Raw genomic sequence first — 19,907 nt, forward strand, 5'->3', positions numbered from 1 at the left:
CCAAGGGGTGGCTGATCCTTTGACCAATTAGACTATGAAGAAAAAAGTCTAGAAAAGAGTTGTAAAATAATTAGAAAAGGAATCTTGCTGCACAATTCCTGCCTGTTGGATCTCTCGTCTCCTCCCTACCACTGCGGGATACCGTGATACAAACCCTAGACTAGAAAAGCTGATCATCATAAATAAAATGAAGGCTTAGAAATATGGAGCATTTCCAGCTTTTGTATTGACCAAAAGGTAGAAGTACTCTTCTGTGGAATTTTAGAAGATCTTGATATCAATTTCCCCAAGTCTGTGACTGCTCAGCTACTGGGATTTGCTTTGGACTTACTTCTATCAAACAGATTCACCGACAGATTTCACCGACATGTGAAAATGATTTTTTCTTATTATTTCAAAGCTATATTTTTTGTCCTATTGACATAGAACAAAAATTCTTACCAGTAACCTTCAATTCAACTGTCCTTCGTATAAGCTTGCTTTCAAACTTTAGTTCACAGGTATAATTTCCTCCATCTTCTTCCTGGACCTCTTGAATTAAGAGAGTATTTCCCTTCTGAATTACAGCGCTTCTCCACACTTTTGGCTTACATTCCTGCAGAAAAAAATCCAGTGTCAACATTACCTGGCTTGTACGACATAAGACAGTGTTGCCCGATCAGATTTTCAGTATTATACGTAAGTAAACAACCACCTAGATATATTTTGCAATTAAAATTCAAATATAATTTCAGAAAGCACAGAGATCTGAAACTGGAATTAATTTGAAGACTGAAATTAAACATAAATGTTTTTAAGGTCCAGTTATTCCTACTGTATCACATGGGCTGTGTTTAATACATGGTGTCCTCAAGCAATGGTTACGTATCTTCTTTTTCTTCATAACAACTGCCAAGACCTCTCCTTTAGGACGGACCATTAAAACACATCTGTATTTGAATGGAGTAAGGGGAACATCTGTTAAAGAGTTAGCCTGAAGGCAAACTTTACACATAGTCCCAGGCCAGAACCATTTACCAGTGGAAGAAAACAGGAAGAACAGCAGTTTGTTAAGAGAATTCAGAAGCCTGGTTTTCTTACAGCCTTGTTTCTCATCACTGGCTTCTCCAGCACCTGATGAGCTTTAACTCAGCCTTTTCCCATCACCAGGCACTTTGCAACATCACCCCCATATGCATCCTCTGATGCAGGACATGGTACTGATAGCCTGCAACTCCCACAGACTTCATCATGCAGTCATTAGCTGTTGTTTGGCAGATTTAGGTTCATTGCTACAAATTGGTCCTACTGGAACAGCATTTGAGTCCTTCTGGGTAGGGTGTGATACAGTGCAAGAAGAGGCTCTCCCTTTCCTAATATACTGGATCCTTGCAGGCAGATCAGTCACCTTCCACGTGAACAGCACTCATGATTGAATAATTCTTGGAATGTTCTGACCTAAAAGCATGGGCCAAACCTATTAATTTTCTCTTCTATCTTTTCTTTTGTTTCTTGAGTTCTTTTACTCAAGAGTTTGAATTAAAATGCAGGAGACCGAGAGTTCATCTTCGGACTTAGTTGTTTATTGTATCTTATCTGTAGTACAGCTTCACAGAGTGTGCCTCCAAGTTAACAAGGTGGAAAATGGCCGTGAGTTCTAACTTCCAAGGCTTTTTAAGGTCCAAATCACCCAACCAAGTAACTTGTTTTTATTTATAATCCCATAACTAACTGTTCATGACCCGCAATGTGGGTTTTTTGGCCCAATACCAGAGCACCCAGATTTGTGAAGAAGAAGGAGAAAAGAAGAAGAACAAATCCACACCCAAAATCCTCCATATTGTTACCTATATCCCCTAAATCTAATTTTCTATACCTCTACATATTCCACCCAGTGATATAACTTTTAATTACACAGCAACAACCTCAGTGTTACCACATAATTTAGGAAGCCTTTCCCAAGGTTTCAGGTCAAATGCAGTGTGCTTCTGAGGACCACTGTCTGTCAGCACTGAAAGGCTGAAAATCTCAGAACTCAGGGTTCCAACAAAACCTAATCATTGTCTTTTGAAAATGGCACCTTAAGATTATGTATTTATTTTCTCTAAATACCTTTAACATCAAGCCTGTTCTGCCTGCAAAAAAATTATGCTTTTCTGAGTTCTCTAAAGCACTCAGTAGTTCCAGCAGTTCTGGAAGGTCTGGGTAATTCTGTACCCAGGAAACACAAAGCAACACAGGGCCTGAGTACCTTCAATGCCCCTCTACTCCCTCTCTCAAGGTGGAAGCTTGGAACAAGCTCTCAGACTGCAGCAGTCTCACATCAGTTACATCAGGCTCAGCAACTTCAGAGACTGGTGACATGCCCACACCTATGCCCCATTTTCTGCTTGTCTTCAACAGCAGTGTCAGAAACACAGAAAACAAAATAGAACAAAGCTTTCTCTTAAGAAAACAACCAAACAAGAAAATATGTCAACATGCAAATATATTGTACCACAGTAGGAGATCAGCATGACACAAACATAAATTTTTCATGGGACTTCATACACATTCCAACTCCATGTTGATTCAACAACAGAGAAATAGAAAGACAGGACTGAGAGTTTCTGGCCTTGCACTTGAAAAGGGAGCACTGAAGAATTATCCCAGTCCCTAGGAGACCAAATTCAGTTACAATATGGTCAGATTTCAGATTTGGAAGTTGTGCAACACTACTGCAGGTAACAGAGTGATCAGCTTATCTCTCGGTTTCCAAAGTATAGCTGTAAGGGAAGCATAATCTTGTCTTGCATGTGAACTTTAGTTAACACTGGTAATAGAGAATGATCAGAATCCAGATCCCGTCTACTGTGCTGAGACTCAGTCAGGACACAAATCTGAGCCAGGAAATGCCATTAAATCCTTTCTAATTTGAGCTCAATACTTTAGTTCTATTGAAAAGTACATCAACCACCTACTTGGAGTAACTAAATCTGAACACTGGGCAAAGAATACAATTCAGTCCTATTCAATCCTAATTTAGAAGGAATACAATTCCCAGAACACAGAAAGTAAGCACATTTCAGATATGCACTCTTTATTGCAGCACTGAAATATCCTATCATGTGTTGCCAGTTTTATATTCTCTATTTTTAAAAGTATGGGAGCAAAGAGATGGAAGATATTTATACGTGTTATATTTTTATATATAAGTTTGTAATAAGAAGGATGACACCTTTACTACTACAAAGATTAATGATTTAGCAAAAACAATGTTTGTGCTACTGTGGTTTTACTTAGAGGAATTGTTCTAGTGGAATTGTACCCCTAATTCCCTAATTATTTCTTTTTTTATCTTCTTGAAACACTTCATATTAAAGATTATTTATAAGCCTTTCTTTCCCAAATTTCAGCTAATTATTTTTTATTCTGCCAACTATGCAGGCTTTACAAAAGTATGTTGAAAATGCTTGTTTATATATTTAATACACAAAACTAAAAGTGAAAAAGGGGAGAAGCTGGAAAATGGCCGAGAAACAAAATTGTTACTAGTTTTCATATTGTGAAAACAATCTAGATTTTACTGTCAGAGGTCTGCTAATTTCCCTAAAAGGTTAAGTGCTCAGTTGTATGACTCATTTCATGGAATCACAGAATAGTTTGAGTTGGAAGGGACCTTACAGATCATTTCATTCCACCCCCACTGCATGAGCAGGGATGCCTTCCAGTAAACGAGGTTGCTCCAAGCCCCATCCAACTTGGTGTTGAACCCTTCCAGGGATGCGGAGTCCACAGCTTCTCTGGGCAACCTGTGCCTGTGCCTCACCACTCTCACGAGAAAAAACTTAGTATCTAATCTAAACCTACCCTCCTTCAGTCCAAGTCCATTCCCATCCGTCCTTTCACTACATGCCCTTATGAAAAGTCCCTCTCCAGTCATCTTCTAAGCCCCCTTCAGGTACTGGAAGGTGCTCTAAGTTCTCCCCAAATGCTTTAACCAATTAATTGTTCTTTTCTGCTTTTGCAATATGTTTACCTGCTAGAAGAATCTGCAAGTTTCTTTTTCTACTTTCCTTAGATATCTGAAGTGTTTTGGGGTTTTTTTTCCCCAGTAAATTAAGGTGTGCACTATTATGCTTCTTTTTCAGTTCCTTGAAATCTAAGTGGCAGTACCTCAAAAGTCCATTTTTCTGAGTAGATAACTACCTGTCCTTCACCTGACATTTTGATTGTTCTCTTAGCCCTCCTTTGAACGCAGCAGTAGAAAAGACATGATGGAAATGGATTAAGACTCCACACTCAAGATGTAATATACCTTTTCCCTCTGCCAGCTGATTTTTCATGAAACTCCTCTTACTCTTAAATCCCATTCATTCAATCATGCCTTGACACACACATTTACTTCAAAAAAACCTTGCATTTCTTGTCAAAACAGTTCTAACAGGCATAACTGAGCTGAGAGTATATCAATGGCATTAACAGGGGAAATCTTTAAGAATTAATATTTCATGCAGTGTAATTCTAGCCAGAAGTGAAGTTCATACTACTGTTAAAACAAATCCTTACAGCAAATGTTTTATTACGTACCGGGTGTGCATGTGTAATTCTATTCAGGCACAATTAAGAGCATGTTTAAATTACAGTTAACTCCCAGTAAATTGATGCAATTACTGGCTCAGATTCATTAATCCCTCAACATAGAGAAGCCTTTCGGAAGGCAGAGCAGGTTCTCCACACAGTGGACTGGCATCATCATTGTCCTGTCTAATGGTATTTCATAGGTCACAAGTCCAAACTCCCAGACTACCAGTGAACTGTCAGGTTCTCGTGAACACAACGATTTCTCTTCACAGCAGAAAGGATAAAGAAGGAAATCTCAAGGACTTCCTCATATTTATTTATCTGTCTACTGCTCTATTTTCAACAACTTATGCTCCCCGTCTGGGCAAAAATCTGTAAATATTCCAGCATAATGGAATGGAATACACTCTGCAGTGCCTCTGGAGCAGATTTACTCAAGCAGGTGGCTTCATGTACACATCAAGATTAAAATCCAAGGTAGACAGGAAAACCTTGAGGATCCAGTGCTATGACCAGAAATGGATGCCTTCTTTGGAAAGTGAGGGTCAGATCCTAAGGCAGAATAACACTTTACACTATTCTTCAGGAGAAGGGACCTGCTTTTTCTTGCTCACATTGCCTCTCCCAGCATGATCTTAAGTTCCACACTGCAGTTTGTAGGGGTTACCCAAGTGTTCATCAAATTAATTTGAAATCCATATAATTATATATTTTCTAGAAACTGGACTTCTGGTCCTTTGAATATGCAGACTTTTATTAACAGTAACATAACAGTCTCTAGAATATCCAAAACCCTGTTCAGGAATAAGATTCAAGGGATAACCTGACATACATACCTTCTGCACAATATTAATATTGCAACTGCACACTGCTGAGCTTCCTGATGCAGATCTAGGTAACAAAGATGTTTCTTTAAGAGCCAAACTGATAACTTGTTATTGTTAATTATAGATAAGAAGGTGTATGTAGTAGGTTATCTCACTCATGTCTCTTTTCACTATCAAGCCAGACTAAAAGTTGTCGACTTCGACTGTCCCACTGTTCTCATCCAATGACATCAATTCTGCTCAGTTTCACCTCAGTAATGATTTGTCAGTCAGCTGTCACACTCCAGCCTGGTGTCACACAACCTGTGTGTGACACCCAGACAACACAGGTGGGATTATGGAACCGACCCTTCTGCTCCCTGTCTTGGTCAGTACAAAGTATTGCTGGTGTGGGGCTGCACATGCATCTTCTTTAGACTCATTTCTGCTCCATGATAGCTGAAGATCATTTCTGCCAGACTATTTTTCAGTGTGTTTTTGCAAATAATGGAGATCTTCAGTGATCTGGTGTTCAGTAATACCAAGGCAGAGAGGGCAAGAAGCAGCTTCTCTCCAGTATCCTCTTTGCTCTGAGATTTCAGACTTTCTGTGCAGAGCCAGGAACTGGAATCAACGATCCCTGTGAGCCCCTTCCAACATGTTCTATGATTAACTAAACACATATATTTGACATATGAACAGCATTGAAGACATCAACCCATATGCTGAGAGAAAGAGCTTCAACTGCTGAAAGAAAAACTTTGTTCACACTAACAGCGGCTTATGGCACACATTTTGTTACTATAAGATATAACGTGAGATTTCTGTAAAAAAACCAGAAATAAATGACAACTTTTATAATTGCTCTTTTCTGCTGCTAAGGAGGAAAAAAAATCTGCTGGTCTGCCCATAGTACTTATTTCATACAAAATAATTGTCTTTAAAGAATGTTATTAAGGTTGGCAAATCAAGCACTCCAAATTTAGGATTTAACTAGTTTGTGTGTTTCTGTCTTTATTACCTGAACCAAGATTATCCTAAACTCCTACAATCCAAACTCTGTTTTCTGCAGCCCTCACTGAACTGTTCCTCTTGCCCAACTATTTCTGGTTCCTTCTGACTCTCAGCTCTTTATTCTTCTCCACTGTTTCTTGCATCAACTGATACCTGAGGGCTTTTCAAATATCAGACTTTGATCCAAGTCCAGACAACAGGCAAAATTTGCCAGACCTTGCTGTGGTCTCATTACCTGATGTCTGCCAGCCAATCCATATTTTACTCATTCTCCTGCTTTCTTGGAGAGCTACAGAAACACATCACCAATACATCTGCTGATGAAAGTGGTGTGTGATACTTGACAGGCACAGTCACATGAGTTACCCGGCAAGTAGTAAAAGTATCTAACTGACTTCAGTTAAAATTAACTGACTTCACTACAGTTACTCAATGAACCTCAGCAGACTTTTCTGCACACTCCAGCAGACTTTGGTAAAAATTTACAAGTCTTGGTGAAATTACCCGACAGACTCCATAAAATTAATTGGGCGGCACAACTGAAGCTGGCAGTGCTGATACGCCTTTGGCTCCCTTGCAGGTGCCTCCCTTTGTTTCTACTCCAGTATCAGGCAAGGAAACACCACACCCAGGTACAAACTGGTACAGAGGCACTGTGGTTTGGGAATGTGGTACTGCTGATAGAGAAGCCCTGTGAGCTCTCTCACAGAACATCCTCATTGATACTGATTTCTGCTGGACGACGACTATGCTGGGTAATTTTACCACTGGGAGAACATTCTCCAGGCCAGTCACAAACCACTGATGCCTCAGAGAAAGCCAGCTCTAAGCCTCAGACTGAAAAGTGAAAGTTTTGTACAGTTTCAGCACAATAGCAGTAAGACTGCAATAGTTACCTTGTACCACACCACATCTGGCTCTTGACTCGCTGTTTTGTAATCCTCAATATCAGGACAGGAGATCGTCTTTCTCTTAGTGACTTCTGATTTTTCCAGATATCTGATCTTGCTGTTGTAGCAAAGCCCAGATTCATTCTCAGCTACCGTCAAGGACATGGACACCTTCATGCAATACGTTGAGTTTCTGCAGGGATAGAAAGATGGTTTCATTTATCCTGCCTTCTTTTCATCATGTTTGTTTTGGCACAGTAAGTTTCTTTGTTAAGCTCCCATTTTCACAAACACTTGAGTGACACATTCAAATAGTGACAGCCATGCTGTGCATTTCCAGCACAGAGGAATTACTAGGAAACATAAAGGCTAACTTCTGATTGACTCTGAAGACTATGAAGAACTTTGTAGAAATATTGTTGACAAGTGATCTAACCCAGCACAGCAGATCTTTCAAGCTTGCAAGTCTATGAACACAGGAATCTGTTGGCACCTCAAATGTTGGTCAGGATATATTGTCCCATTTCCTCTGTATGCCCCCTACACTTCTCCTCATCCTTGTTCTCTCCCACCTTCAGGAGATTTCACTCCAGTGTGCAGTGCTATATGTTTGAGAAGAAGGGTTATGAGCGGGATGTTAAAGCACATCGTGCAGGAAGGACTTCTCCCTAGAAGGAACCACTGTACAAAATTCTACAGCACATGATACTGTGGGTCGACCTGGACCAGCGCCAGCCTCCCACCAACTTCTCCCTTCACTCCCCTCAATGGGATGGGGAGGAGAAAATAAAATGAAAAAGCTCATGGGTCAAGAAAAAGACAAGGAGACCACTCACCCATTACTGTCACAGGCAAAACAGACTTCACTTGGAAAAGAAATATTTTAATTAATTGCAAATTATAATAGGTTTGATGGTGAGAAAGATGAGAAAGCTAAAACACCTTCCACTCACATCTTCTTTTTCCTCCTCTACCTCTCTCTCCCCAAGTGGTGCAGGGGTGGGGCTGGGGGGTGGTGGTCTGTCCATAACATCTCCCTGCCACCTCTTTCTCCTCACGTTTTGCCCTGCTCCAGCATGGACTGTCCATGGCCACAACTCCTGTCACAAAAACCAGCTCTCCAGGATCCGTCTCTGGCCACAGTGCAGTGACTGCTGGGGCCTGGAGTACCAAAGAACCCAAATAATCCTGACAGCTATTCTTAATATTAGGGCAGAATAAACACAACCAGCTCTGTTCCCATTCCACATGATCATGAAAACAGGATTAAATTAGACTTCTTCAGCCTTGAAGCTTTAACAGGGCTATCAAATACATACCCTAACATACTGTGGGGCATTTGCACTCTGGGCAGGCAGCTGCAGCCCAGGCTGCCAGCTCTGCCCCTCACCCTGTGCCATGTAGAAAAACCCACAGTACAACAGGGCTCTTCCTCCCATTGTGCGTCATTCTGTCATTTTAATTGATTGTGCCACAACCAAAAAAGCCAGGAGCAAACCAGTCATGCTAGGTGGTTGCTCCCATTGAAGGGAGCTATGAAGACCTCTTGTGGGAGATATCTTGGCTTTGCCACTGCCACTCCTCTATCACAGCTCTGCTGCAAACTAATTTAGCTAAGACCAGAGGGTGCCCTGTGCACCTGGAAAGTGATCCATCAGTCACACCCTGACACTAAAGATGCTGGCTGCTCACTCCCACCAACTAGACCCAGGACAGTGCTTTTTACTAAAATAAAGTCCAACATGCTCCATGACAAATCTTCTCTTACATTTCCTTCTGTCAAGTGAGCCTGTAGTTGGGAAGAAAATAAAAAGGTCTACAGGGACACTTCACCAGAGCCCAAAGCTTCATGCTGAATAAGTGCTGGCAAAACACTGCAAATGGGTTCTTGTCAAAGGTGTGGCATGAGCAGGTATTGGCAGACAGAGCCATTTGCAAGGCAAATCAGGAGGCAGTCTTCAGAAACATCCAATTTTCAGCATCATTAGTGTTATGCATTCAGCAAAACCACAGACTTCATCTTTCCTACTCACTTCTCCTCAAAATGCCACCTGTACATGTGTGTAATAAAATTGGTGGATATTTTGTCCATTCCCTCACCTCTGATTGAAAAGGCTCACTTTACACAGCGACATGATGTATTTTGGTTGAGAGTCTATAATACAGTTTCATTCTCACAAACTGCACGAAACATATTATTTAACCTGAAAGAAAATTTCTCTGGACTAAAAACAATCCATCATTTGGGGCGGGCTTATATAATTTAGGGAAAATAAGTCAACTTTCTCCTAAATTAGCTTTTGAAAAGGGTTACCCTTCTTGTAGGAAGAAAACAAAACATATTTGAGAGTTTCAATGCTTCCTAATACAGCACTGAAAATCAAAAATATGGATACAACCACTCAGTATAATCAATAGTAATGAATCAGTAATGATTATTTAGCTTTCCTGCATGACTACAAGTATTATTGAGTGCAAGTAAGATCACATGCACTCAGTAATAATGATCCAGGCTAACAAAAAATAATTACTTTGAATAGTTGTCCATTACTTGGTGTTATTTAATAGTGCTGTATTTTCTCCTAACAATCTTGCATTATTTAGATTGTATTTTGAACAGCGCTGGAGGCTACTTCTATTTAAAACGCTTCCTGGAACCACAACCTAAAAATGTAGTATTCTTTTCATTAGTTACAATTAGAATTGAGTAGAATTGAGGAAACTAAGTGCCTGGTGAGTACTATCACTTTTGTTCACACTCCATGACCGAGACAATAAATCTATTCAGGCTCATGATGAAGAGAGCCCTCACTAAGCCAAAAGCAATAGACTTGAAAGCTTCATGTATGCTTCTTCACCAGCCGCTTGTGTTACTGCTACTGCTGGTAATCCAGAAAAGGGCAATTTCTGCAGGAATGTCAGTGACTGAAGAGTCTTCCCTTAATCTAGTCAGCTCTGAAAAACAGTGATAATTCAATCCCGTGCAAAAGGAATCAGTAGTTTGATCAGCCTCACTGTTTTTCTCAGTTTTGAGGAAGAAGTCTGGGAGCTGAAGTCTGCTGACGTCATGAGCCATTCCTCCCTGTGCTGGGCAAGCTGTTCCCCAGGGCTGGGGGGTTAGATTTAATCTCTCAGTTCTCTGAGCAGCTGATGCATCTGTGCTGATTTTTTCTTGCTGTCTTCCTTGCCTTGTGGGGTCTGGAGGCATAAAGGGGCCCTCTAAAGGTGACAGCTTGAGGGAGAACTCAGGAGAGGGATCACAAAGAGGATTGGTACAGCATTGTTTTTACCACCTGGCAAACAGACAGGAACAGGGTGGTCCTGGCCACACAGGGCACTGATGGGAGCTCACCTACAGAGTTCTCTCAGGAAGCCCATAAAGCTTCTGTGCTGGGAAGGTATCCAGTTCTTTTTTTCCAATTGTTTTCAGGACCCCTGTGTCCACAAGTGCTCTCCTTCATGAGCTGCATTTAAGTTGTTTATGGTAAGGGTATTTTTCATCTTTTTTTTTTTTTTTTTTTTTTTTTTGGTAGAGGTATATAGATAAACTAGCACAAACCCCACATTTTTGCTTTTCTTCTTTCAGAAGCTAAACAGATGGCCTATGAATTATAAAAAGGAGGATCCACTTTTGTTTTCAGTACATGGTCATGGAGCTTGGTGGGGGAGGTCAGTGCTCCCAGCAGTCTCTGGCTGGCAGGAAAGGTTACACGGCCATTTTTAATGAGGAAAGCCAGACACAAGAAGAACGATAAATAACATCAACAAAGCTACAGGTAACCTGGGCTTTGCTGTCAGAAACAGTGGCCAAAAGGAATGAAAAACAAGCAACTTCCAGGTGGATGAGGAAGATACTAGACAGCTTCCAGTGGTGATCTTAATATTGTGAGGCCAGGTAAGAAAAGTTGTAACTAAGTAGAGAATGCTGGAACCCACATGAACATGTCAGGCGACATTTTCCACATACATGTAAAGGAAATAAACCCATGGGTCTCAAAGTGGATCTTTCGATAATTTGTCTTTTCTAAAACATTTCCAAACCATTCATTTTCCACAGGAGTTGATTTCTAATGGATTCCAATTCTGTAAGAAGTAGCAGTGGTCATATGGGGAACAGGAAGAGGGAAGAAAAGAAAGAACCACTCCACAGTGCAAAGAAGAAAAATTGTCTTATATTTTCCTACTGAAACTAAGATCTGTAATTCTCTATTTCAAGGGAATAGTTACACACTGGGCCTACTCTCTCAATTGGAAGAAGGGCTTAGCTTTGCCAGAGTTCACAAAGCAATTTCCTTTGTTCTGGTGGCAAGGCATCTGTAATCCCCAGGCCACCTGGAGCTGGCTCTGAACCACAAACTGAAGCCAGCTTCAAACGCAGTAGAAAACTAGAGGGAGAACCAAGGGAGTTTAACAGGTCTCAAAACAAAAGCAAGCAAAACTGTGTTTGGCTGGACTTCGAAGCAAGGACAAGAGGGAAAAAGGGAGGATATAAAGAAATGGATATGGACATTTGAAATTGGAGTCTCAGTCCCTAAATTATTTTTCATCTTGTTTTGGATTCAAGACAATTAATCAGCCCTAAGGCTGAATTCAAATTTGAGTAAATATTCACAACTTTGAAAAAAAACCCTTTTTTTTTTGCATTCGTGTTTCTGCTAATTGAGGGTGGTTTGCTAAAAGAGTCAAGTAAAACAATTTTGTCTCTAATATGCTCAGAATCTCCCCCAGCCACCCCCATTTATTGATTTTCTCATAAAGAGGAAGGAGGCAGAAATGTGGTTGAATATTTTATATCTACTAGATTGAAAAACCCCACCTAATTTTGAATTGCATATTTATACAAGAGGATTCACACTAGGTTTTTTTCCCCTTACAGATTCATTTTTCATTGTACTGGGTTTTTTATTACATTCTAAGACTTCGGCGGTAGATCCAAATGCTGGGAAGTGTATTTATCAAAGCAGTACTCAGGGAACAGCACACCTCAGGCTTAGATCTCTCTCTCCATGTCCCTGAACACTCTGGCTGTTTTAATGACATTTTTATTGGCTCACTGACTGCAGGATTAGATAGATCAACCTGTACATTCATCTTTGCTCATTCTGAGTTAGAGCAACAACAGCAATGTCTTGGTTTTAAAGAGAGATGTCTGCCAAGGAAGGCAGGAACCTCCCTTGGAATGGAAAAATATGACCCCATTTCCTCCAAATTATTATAACTCTGAAATTACGGGGCTTTCAGGCAAAGATATGAGAAGAGGAATAACAGTTCTTTGCATATATATATATATACACACACACACATATATATATATGTATAACAAGGCAAACAAACAACAGCACCGGCAGCAACAACAAACAGAGCCAGAACCCAGCGCCAGCTTCCTTTACAAACCCCCAGGGGCAGGCGGGCCCGGGACCTCTCCGGATGGTGAAATGGGCTGCAGCAGGAACCTCGGACGGCTGGGACGGCAGAGGGGGGCACACCCCAGGGTGGCAAACAAAATGTAGCAGAAACTTCACAGCCGTAACAGCAGCCGCGGGGTGTTCTGGTGGGCAAGGGATGCTGAGTTAAAGTGTAGCAAAAAAGCCCAAGGCAGCGGCAGAAAACACCAGGGCTGGACAGTGGCAGACGGGTTTCTGCAAGCAGCTGCTGCACACAGGTGGGAAGATGCAACCTCCAGGAAAGGGGAGGGGTTCGGGGTTCCAGGTTTTTCCCCTGAGTCACTAGAGTAGATGGTGAGGGTCCTTCCAGTGCAATCAGGTGTTAATAAGGTCCCAGTTCAATGGCCACTCTTATGAGCAAAGGGTCACCCACAGTAAGGAAGAAGCAGTACAGGGGCTGGACTTCGCAGTGGCAGACAATTCTCTGTGCGGTAGCAGCAACTTGACCATTCCCCTCTGATCCAAGAGCGAGAGAGCAAGAGGGGCTGAGCCCAGCCCCTCATCCCCCGGCCAAAATCTCGTGGTATCTCTGCCCTTCCCAAGAGAAAAGCCCCCAGCTAAGACAGTAACCAGCTGCACCCTTCCCCCCACCTTGGCCACTTCTTTTGTCTCTCTTGCATACCAGTCGTTGTGGTAGCCTGTTAACCCACTGCTTTCGTGATGCCGTGTTCCCCTTCCTGCTCCCCCCTGCCCTTAGCCTTGGCCACTCCCTCAGGCTCTCCCTATTGGTTCCTGTACCCCATCCCGGCCCAGGGACCGCCCCTGGGCCCCTGACAAAACCCCCCACGCGCCCAGACCATGAGGTCTCTCTGCCAGTTCAGGGCTGCCAGTTCAAGATGTGATTAAAGTCATCTCTTACCCTCGTGGGAGACCCTTCTCACCTCCTCTGTCATCCCTGGTTGTAACGCTGATAGCTGACCAGAGCAAGATGGCGGGGCCATCGGAAATGGACTGCGGGATGCAACGGGTCGCATTGCCCTAGGTAACCCTCGCTGAGCTCTCAGGGAGCTACAGCCTGCTAAGCAAAATCTAGCTGTTACAACAGGTCGTTATCATCTCTTAGGCAAAAAATGGGACAAAATTCCCTGACAGAAAGAAGGAAAAAAAGAGAAAAATCCTAACCTCCAACAAACAGTAACTACACCACCAAACATCTTTGTCCATCTGAAGCATTAATGCACAACCAGATCCACTACTGGCTGCTCTATAAATGTGCTGTTTTATCAGCTTTTAGACGTAATTGAGCATTTGATTGTTTTCCTCTCACTTCATGAGAGTTTTATAAATTTATTCCTGTGCAAATTTTACAGTTCACACAATGGTTACCAAGGTCATGGTTTGATGATCTACTTAAAGAAAAATGAGTTGTTTATCATCTTTGGTTTTTTCATATCACACAAATGTAACATCTTAAAAACAAACAGGTTATTACTAATACTGTCCCTGCCCAGCTCTGTGGGGTCCCGCGTGCCCCCCCAGACATACGGGTGGGCTCTGTATTATAGTCAGTAGCAAAGAGTCAAGAAGGGCATTTGTGTGCGCTCCAGCAGGAGCATTTATTGCTTCTACACTGTCAAAGGTTGCAGAGGCAATTACAAACATGATCCTAAATCTCACAGTTTTATCCGGGAGTGGGGAAAAGCCAGGACTAGGGAATGGGGACCAATGGGGAAGCTCTGGGGGAGTGACGAGGGGTAGAGGCCAACAGCCAACCGGGGAATCAAAACTGGGACAGATTAACATAACAGAACAAGCATCCTGGGAGAAGCCCTTCCAGCCACCCTAACATGAAGTGGTTCTTGTGGTACTAGGGACTTGTCTTACTGAAAACTCTCTCTCCCTTGTAATGTATGTTCACCGGCCACCATATTTACTTACTCTTCCAAGATCTCACTCAAGTGTTAACTTATTTCTCAGTGACTCCCACTAACTCCTACATGTTTGGAGTCATTGTCTGGAAAAGATCAATTTCCTGCCTATGGTGCAAATGACAGCCAGAGGTTATAAATCAGAGACCCTTGAAATTTTTTTGATTTTTAGTTCTTATTAATTTGTCAAGTAAGAGAGCAATACCCAAAGAGGAACAGGCTGACAGTGCTGTAGTTGCCCCCTGAACCAAAGGCCAAGAGGTGCAGTGATTCTGTGGGTTGTGTGTGGTACCTGGCCTTGGTTCTGCTCCAAACACTCCTGTCCTGTATTTTGCTTTCTTGTTGCTGTTACAACTGTTATTCTAATACCAACTCCTATGCCTGAAAAGGAGAAATCGTAATTGCATGTTACCTTTCCTTTAGCATCTGACAGATTTTCAAGATCCCCCTAGGAAAAGAAAATAACACCATGGAAGTATGATCTCAGAAATTAAGTGCTAAACCAGCACAATGTTACAAATCCAGTGTTCTTACATTACCTCCTCCAACAGAGGAAGAGGTGGTGAATCCAGACAGAGGTACTGTTTAAGGCCCCATTCAAGCCTTCCCTTCAAGCAGAAAAAGTATCTGTGTGGAACTAACCCATCACTCATCAAGAATTTTTATTCTTTATGCACTTTTTTCCTCCTGAGATCCAATCTCTACATAAGACTCACTAGAAACAAGACAATTTGAGCTTGACTAAAACATACTGGATGTCTCAGAGGGCCATGTTTTACAATGAAGAAAGGCTATACCCTTTCTATTCAAAAGAAAAATCTTCTGAGCAAAGTCACTGAAAGGTAGCTTTAAAAGGCTGATATTAATTACAGCTTGAAAAATAGACAAGCAGGAATGTCTCCTCAAATCACCTGCCTACAATCTAGTTCTCACCAGAGGCACTTAAAAGCAAGACCTGTACTCCTCACTGTGAGTTTAGCCATGTTTAGAGAATTTTTGTACTTCTTGATCCTGGGATGAAGAAGAAAAGATGTTTGGATATGGCAGTTGGGTAGAACATCTCACAGTTGGGTCTCTCTCACCAAAGCTTAGCTCCAAGTTTAAATTTAATTTGGACATCATCTTAAAAGGGAAATGTGACATAAAGATGTCAGGATGTGCATCTTATGAAAGAAGAATAATAAGTGACAGCCAGCTGATTCACACATGGTTAGGGTCAGGAGGAGCTATTTCCTTTCTGGTTGCCTTCATACACACATGCACAGGTGCCAATGACCTCTGCATTGTGATAGATGCAACTGAAAAGCAAATCACCAGTCAGTCGTTACAACAGGGACTACCCAGACACAAGAGAAAATCTCCCAACGTTTAAGTTGAATCACATAGGCCTACAGTGTTCCTTGGGTTTGGGTTTTTTTTTTAAACTTTTCACTGATGTTAGTCATTAAATGTTAGAAGTGAATATATGAAAACACAATACAGAACACAGAAGAAATGCAGAAGCCAAAAGAACACTAAGTTACTGCAGCATATCACACCTAAGGTCATGAACTATGTGGTCTCTGTCAGCTTCAGACACCCTGTTCCAGCAGAAGAAAACCTGTAATTGGCTGGGTTTCCTCTGAGGGAAAATTCCTTCCTTGTCCTTAAAAATGAGAAGGCAGCAAGTTGCTTTAAAGTTAGCTACTACAAGTGACTAAGCCCTTTTCATTTATTTCCTAATACTCTTCTATTAGAACTTGGATATTAATGTTAAATCACATAGTCTTACTGAAAAGCCCCATTACAAACAACATGCTCTCAGGTCAGTATTAAGAAATCCCCTTCCAATAATTTTGCATTTGTGAGAGCACTGTTTCTGTTTCTGAGAGCACTGAACACTTTCTCCTTTATTTCTTCCAAAACACACACCATGTGGACTAGTGTATCTACTCCCCTATGCTTTTTTTTGTTAGACACCTAGCACAGAAAACAAAAATTGCATTCAAGACACCCATCAGACTTGTCTGCGTTGCTAAACCTCAGTGATTTTGTTGCCTGTGGGAATAAAACCTGTGGAGCACATCCTTAGTTTGGCACATAAGTCCTATTTTGCAGATGCAATGTTGAAAGGCAGGTCCTGCTCTGCTTGTACACAGGCAATTGAGCAGGAAAACCAGTGGATCAGTTATTGTCTCACAGGGTATACAAGGAATGAAAGAATCATGAAGTGAATGTCCTTGCAATGTGAACTGTTTGAGTCCTGCAGCCAAGTCCTCCTGGCTGTGCCTTCCCTTCAGTGGTGGCCAGAAAAGAAGAAATTGTCCTCCTTCACTTACCAAATATCAGTTTAACCTCCTACGGGTCTGTCATCTTGTACTTTGGGCATGATGGATTTCCTCAGGAAACCTTCCCTTTGTCTGTCCACTCACAGGACACAGACAACATTTTCTACTGACATGTTGTAGTTACAGATGGCTCGATGGGGATTCCAACAGGAATGATACCTGGGTAAGCATATTCTCACTGTTATTTGGAGAACAGAAGGGAAATGAAAACTCCCTGACATGTTGGAGAGGAGATGGCTGAGGAGGGCTGAAACATTTCAGCAGGCAAAGGCAAAGTCTGACTGTATGAGGACGTAGTCCCTCCACTCTGCTTCCTTTCTCTCCTCTAGGCAAGGTTTGAAGCCCACCAGGGAAGGCACTTCAGGAGCAACCAGTCACAGTGAGCTGAAACATTACTGAGGCACTGCAGCACACGGAGCTTTGTTATGACAACCTGTAGAGGCTACAAAGTAAGGTCAGTGATTTTAAAAGTAGCTAAATCTGGGATTTCACTCTTAGGAAAACTGAAGGATACACAATATTCTCATTCTTGTCCATGCTACTGCAACAGGGAAGGCACTGGATGCTCTCCAACCACAAACATGGATATTTCTGCTTGAAGCCTTGACTGTTTGTGCAGCTTCTCATCAACTGTAAACATTATTTTTCAGAGTAATAGAGGATGAATAATTTCTCTTTTAAAGCTTTAGAGGAGGAGGGTGAGTGAGAAGAAATATACATATCACCAGGGAAGAGAAACAAATCTTTGTTTTTCTGCAAAGAATAGACTGAACTGATTTCTCTCAATAAAGACAATCTTATCAAAATGATTTGCAGGAGCACCATCAGTTTCTACACAATTTTAGATACAAATGTAGAAGCATTCTGATTCCACTTTCCCCTGCATTTTGATAATGCCAAAACATTGTATCTCAGTGATAAAACCTCAAGAAAAATTATTTTATCATGAATCATACTGACTTTATAATGTATCTGCTCTAGCACTGAATTCAAGTATTGAATACTATATCTCACAGGGATTTTGTTTATACAGAATCAGTCAATTTTATTGTGGGAAATGTCACACACTTTTAATGTGTGGCATTTAATGTTAGTATCATACAGAGCCTGGAAAGCCTGTGCCATGCTGAATCCACTTGCTCCAAATGTGAGATGTTGCTGCTTCTACAGTCATGCCTGGGACTGTACAGGAAAGCTGATCACATACCAGTGTGCAAGTCTGAGAGGTAACTGAGATAGGTAATCCATCAGCTAGTTAGATGTGCTCATCTTGGATATCCAATAATTAAAGACACTAGTCCACAAGAAAGTATCATCTTTAGATCTTTCCAGAGTAAGTCTATTGTGGATACAATATTGCTGCTAGCAAGAATTTTCTTGCTTCTTTCTAAGCCCATGGGATATTTTTCTCTCTCACGAAGAGATTAGCAGAAGTTCTATAAGCTATGAACACCTGTGACCTTGCAAAGCTTTGTTTATGGTACAGTAGAAAAATATTTTGACAATGGATGTTTTAGGATTTTAGCCAATCACCCCAAGGTGTGGCAGATCCTTTGTCCAATTAGACTATGAAGAAAAAGTCTATAAAAGAGCTGTAAAATAATTAAATAAATCAATCTTGCTGCACAATTCCTGCATGTTGGATCTTCTCTCCTACGGCTGCGGGATACAGTAATAGTCTATGGGGAAATAAAGCACTTGCCAGTAATGGATATGTAAGATGGTATTCTATGGCTAAACTGGAATTACAACACTGCATCCACTGGGGTTTGAGATACAAAATCACCTTTGTCACGAGCAGTTGAATGCTGAGCAAAGCCAAAGCACGTGAAACATTCTGTATTGCTATCAACAAAATGAAAAACTGCTTTAAAACACATATTTTAAGAGATGGCTGCAGAGAAAGTGACCGTACCCCCACGTATTTGCACATTATGATTTACTCCAACATTTCTGTTTGGATCTGAAAACACCTCTTTTTTCATGCTGCTCAGAAGCCAGACTTTCAGCATTCAGAGAAGGGATGAAGTTTTTTCTGAGCTGATGGTGCATTCTGCAGTCCAGGTAGGCACTTGAAACAAGCCCCTGAGCCCTGCCTAACACCCTCTGAAGTGAGAGCACAGAGGTTGTGCCGCAGACTTTACTGTCAGCCTCTCCAGGCTGTCTAAATCTGATTTTGATTTGCTGGTCATGTGCTCCACAGACATTTTAAGCCAGAAGGCTTAAAATCTACTATTGCTGTATTTTATTACTGCTCAGAAAGTGGTATCTCAATAGTTAACCAATGGCTCAGCAAAGGCTCAATTCCTCTGTGCATGTCCATAGCAACATTGCTCTCCATTAAGAATTGTGTTCACAGGGATACAGCAACGGATGAAGAATACACAGATTTCCTAACTTGATTTGTTAGCAGTTGTCTGGCATCAAATGCTGGTATTAGAGACCTGCAAGCTTATTCCCCCACAGCATTCAAGGCCCTCACTTCCTTGTTATTCTGCATCCTGTACAAAAATCAAGACTTAGCTTCATTAGCCAGTTTGGTGACCACAAATTTTCTCCTGCTTCCCTGCACCCTCTTGAGGCTCAGATTTTCTACCCTCCTGAATCATATTATGGGAATCAAGTTATTTTATTTCACTAACAATTAATTAACAGCAAATAGGTACTTATGTTTTTACTCCTACTGGTTTCATTCTTTAAATGCTCACTACAGGTTTTTTTGGAGCTGAGCCTAGTTAGAAGAAGATTTCCATGAGCAATCCCTACGCGAGTGCAAATTTATGCTAAGTTCTGCTGAGATTTCTTCCCCAGCTCATCTTCTCTTCTTTCACCAGGTGAAGATGATCTAAGTTGGCCCAGTTCTCATTCTGCCTTTAAAAAACAGGCTTTTAACACAGAAAAGCAGATGTATCTGTTCAGACAGCAAAAGCAGATCATGATCAGGCAAAAGACTGCCCTACATACTCAGAACTTTAGGGCCACCTTATGCATTTACGTTGAGTGTAATTCCCATGTT

General features: G+C 41.4%; 1 protein-coding gene across 8 annotated transcripts in view; it reads right to left on the bottom strand.

The window, feature by feature from the left end:
- The window catches only part of IL1RAPL2 (interleukin 1 receptor accessory protein like 2), a 386,734-nt gene that overhangs the window by 165,018 nt on the left and 201,809 nt on the right, over nucleotides 1–19,907 (bottom strand). For all 8 annotated transcript variants that reach the window (XM_042027864.1, XM_042027854.1, XM_042027872.1 and 5 more), the window contains 2 exons: nucleotides 7,259–7,445; nucleotides 442–595 (listed from right to left, as the gene is read on the bottom strand). In XM_042027864.1, coding sequence (XP_041883798.1) covers nucleotides 442–595; nucleotides 7,259–7,445 — 341 coding nt within the window. The remainder of the gene's footprint in view (nucleotides 1–441; nucleotides 596–7,258; nucleotides 7,446–19,907) is intronic.

The sequence above is a fragment of the Corvus kubaryi genome, unplaced genomic scaffold (genome assembly GCF_017639235.1).
Source record: "Corvus kubaryi isolate FWS band 111438036 unplaced genomic scaffold, C.kubaryi_AGA036_p1.0 130, whole genome shotgun sequence".
NCBI classification, from domain to species: Eukaryota; Metazoa; Chordata; class Aves; order Passeriformes; family Corvidae; genus Corvus; species Corvus kubaryi.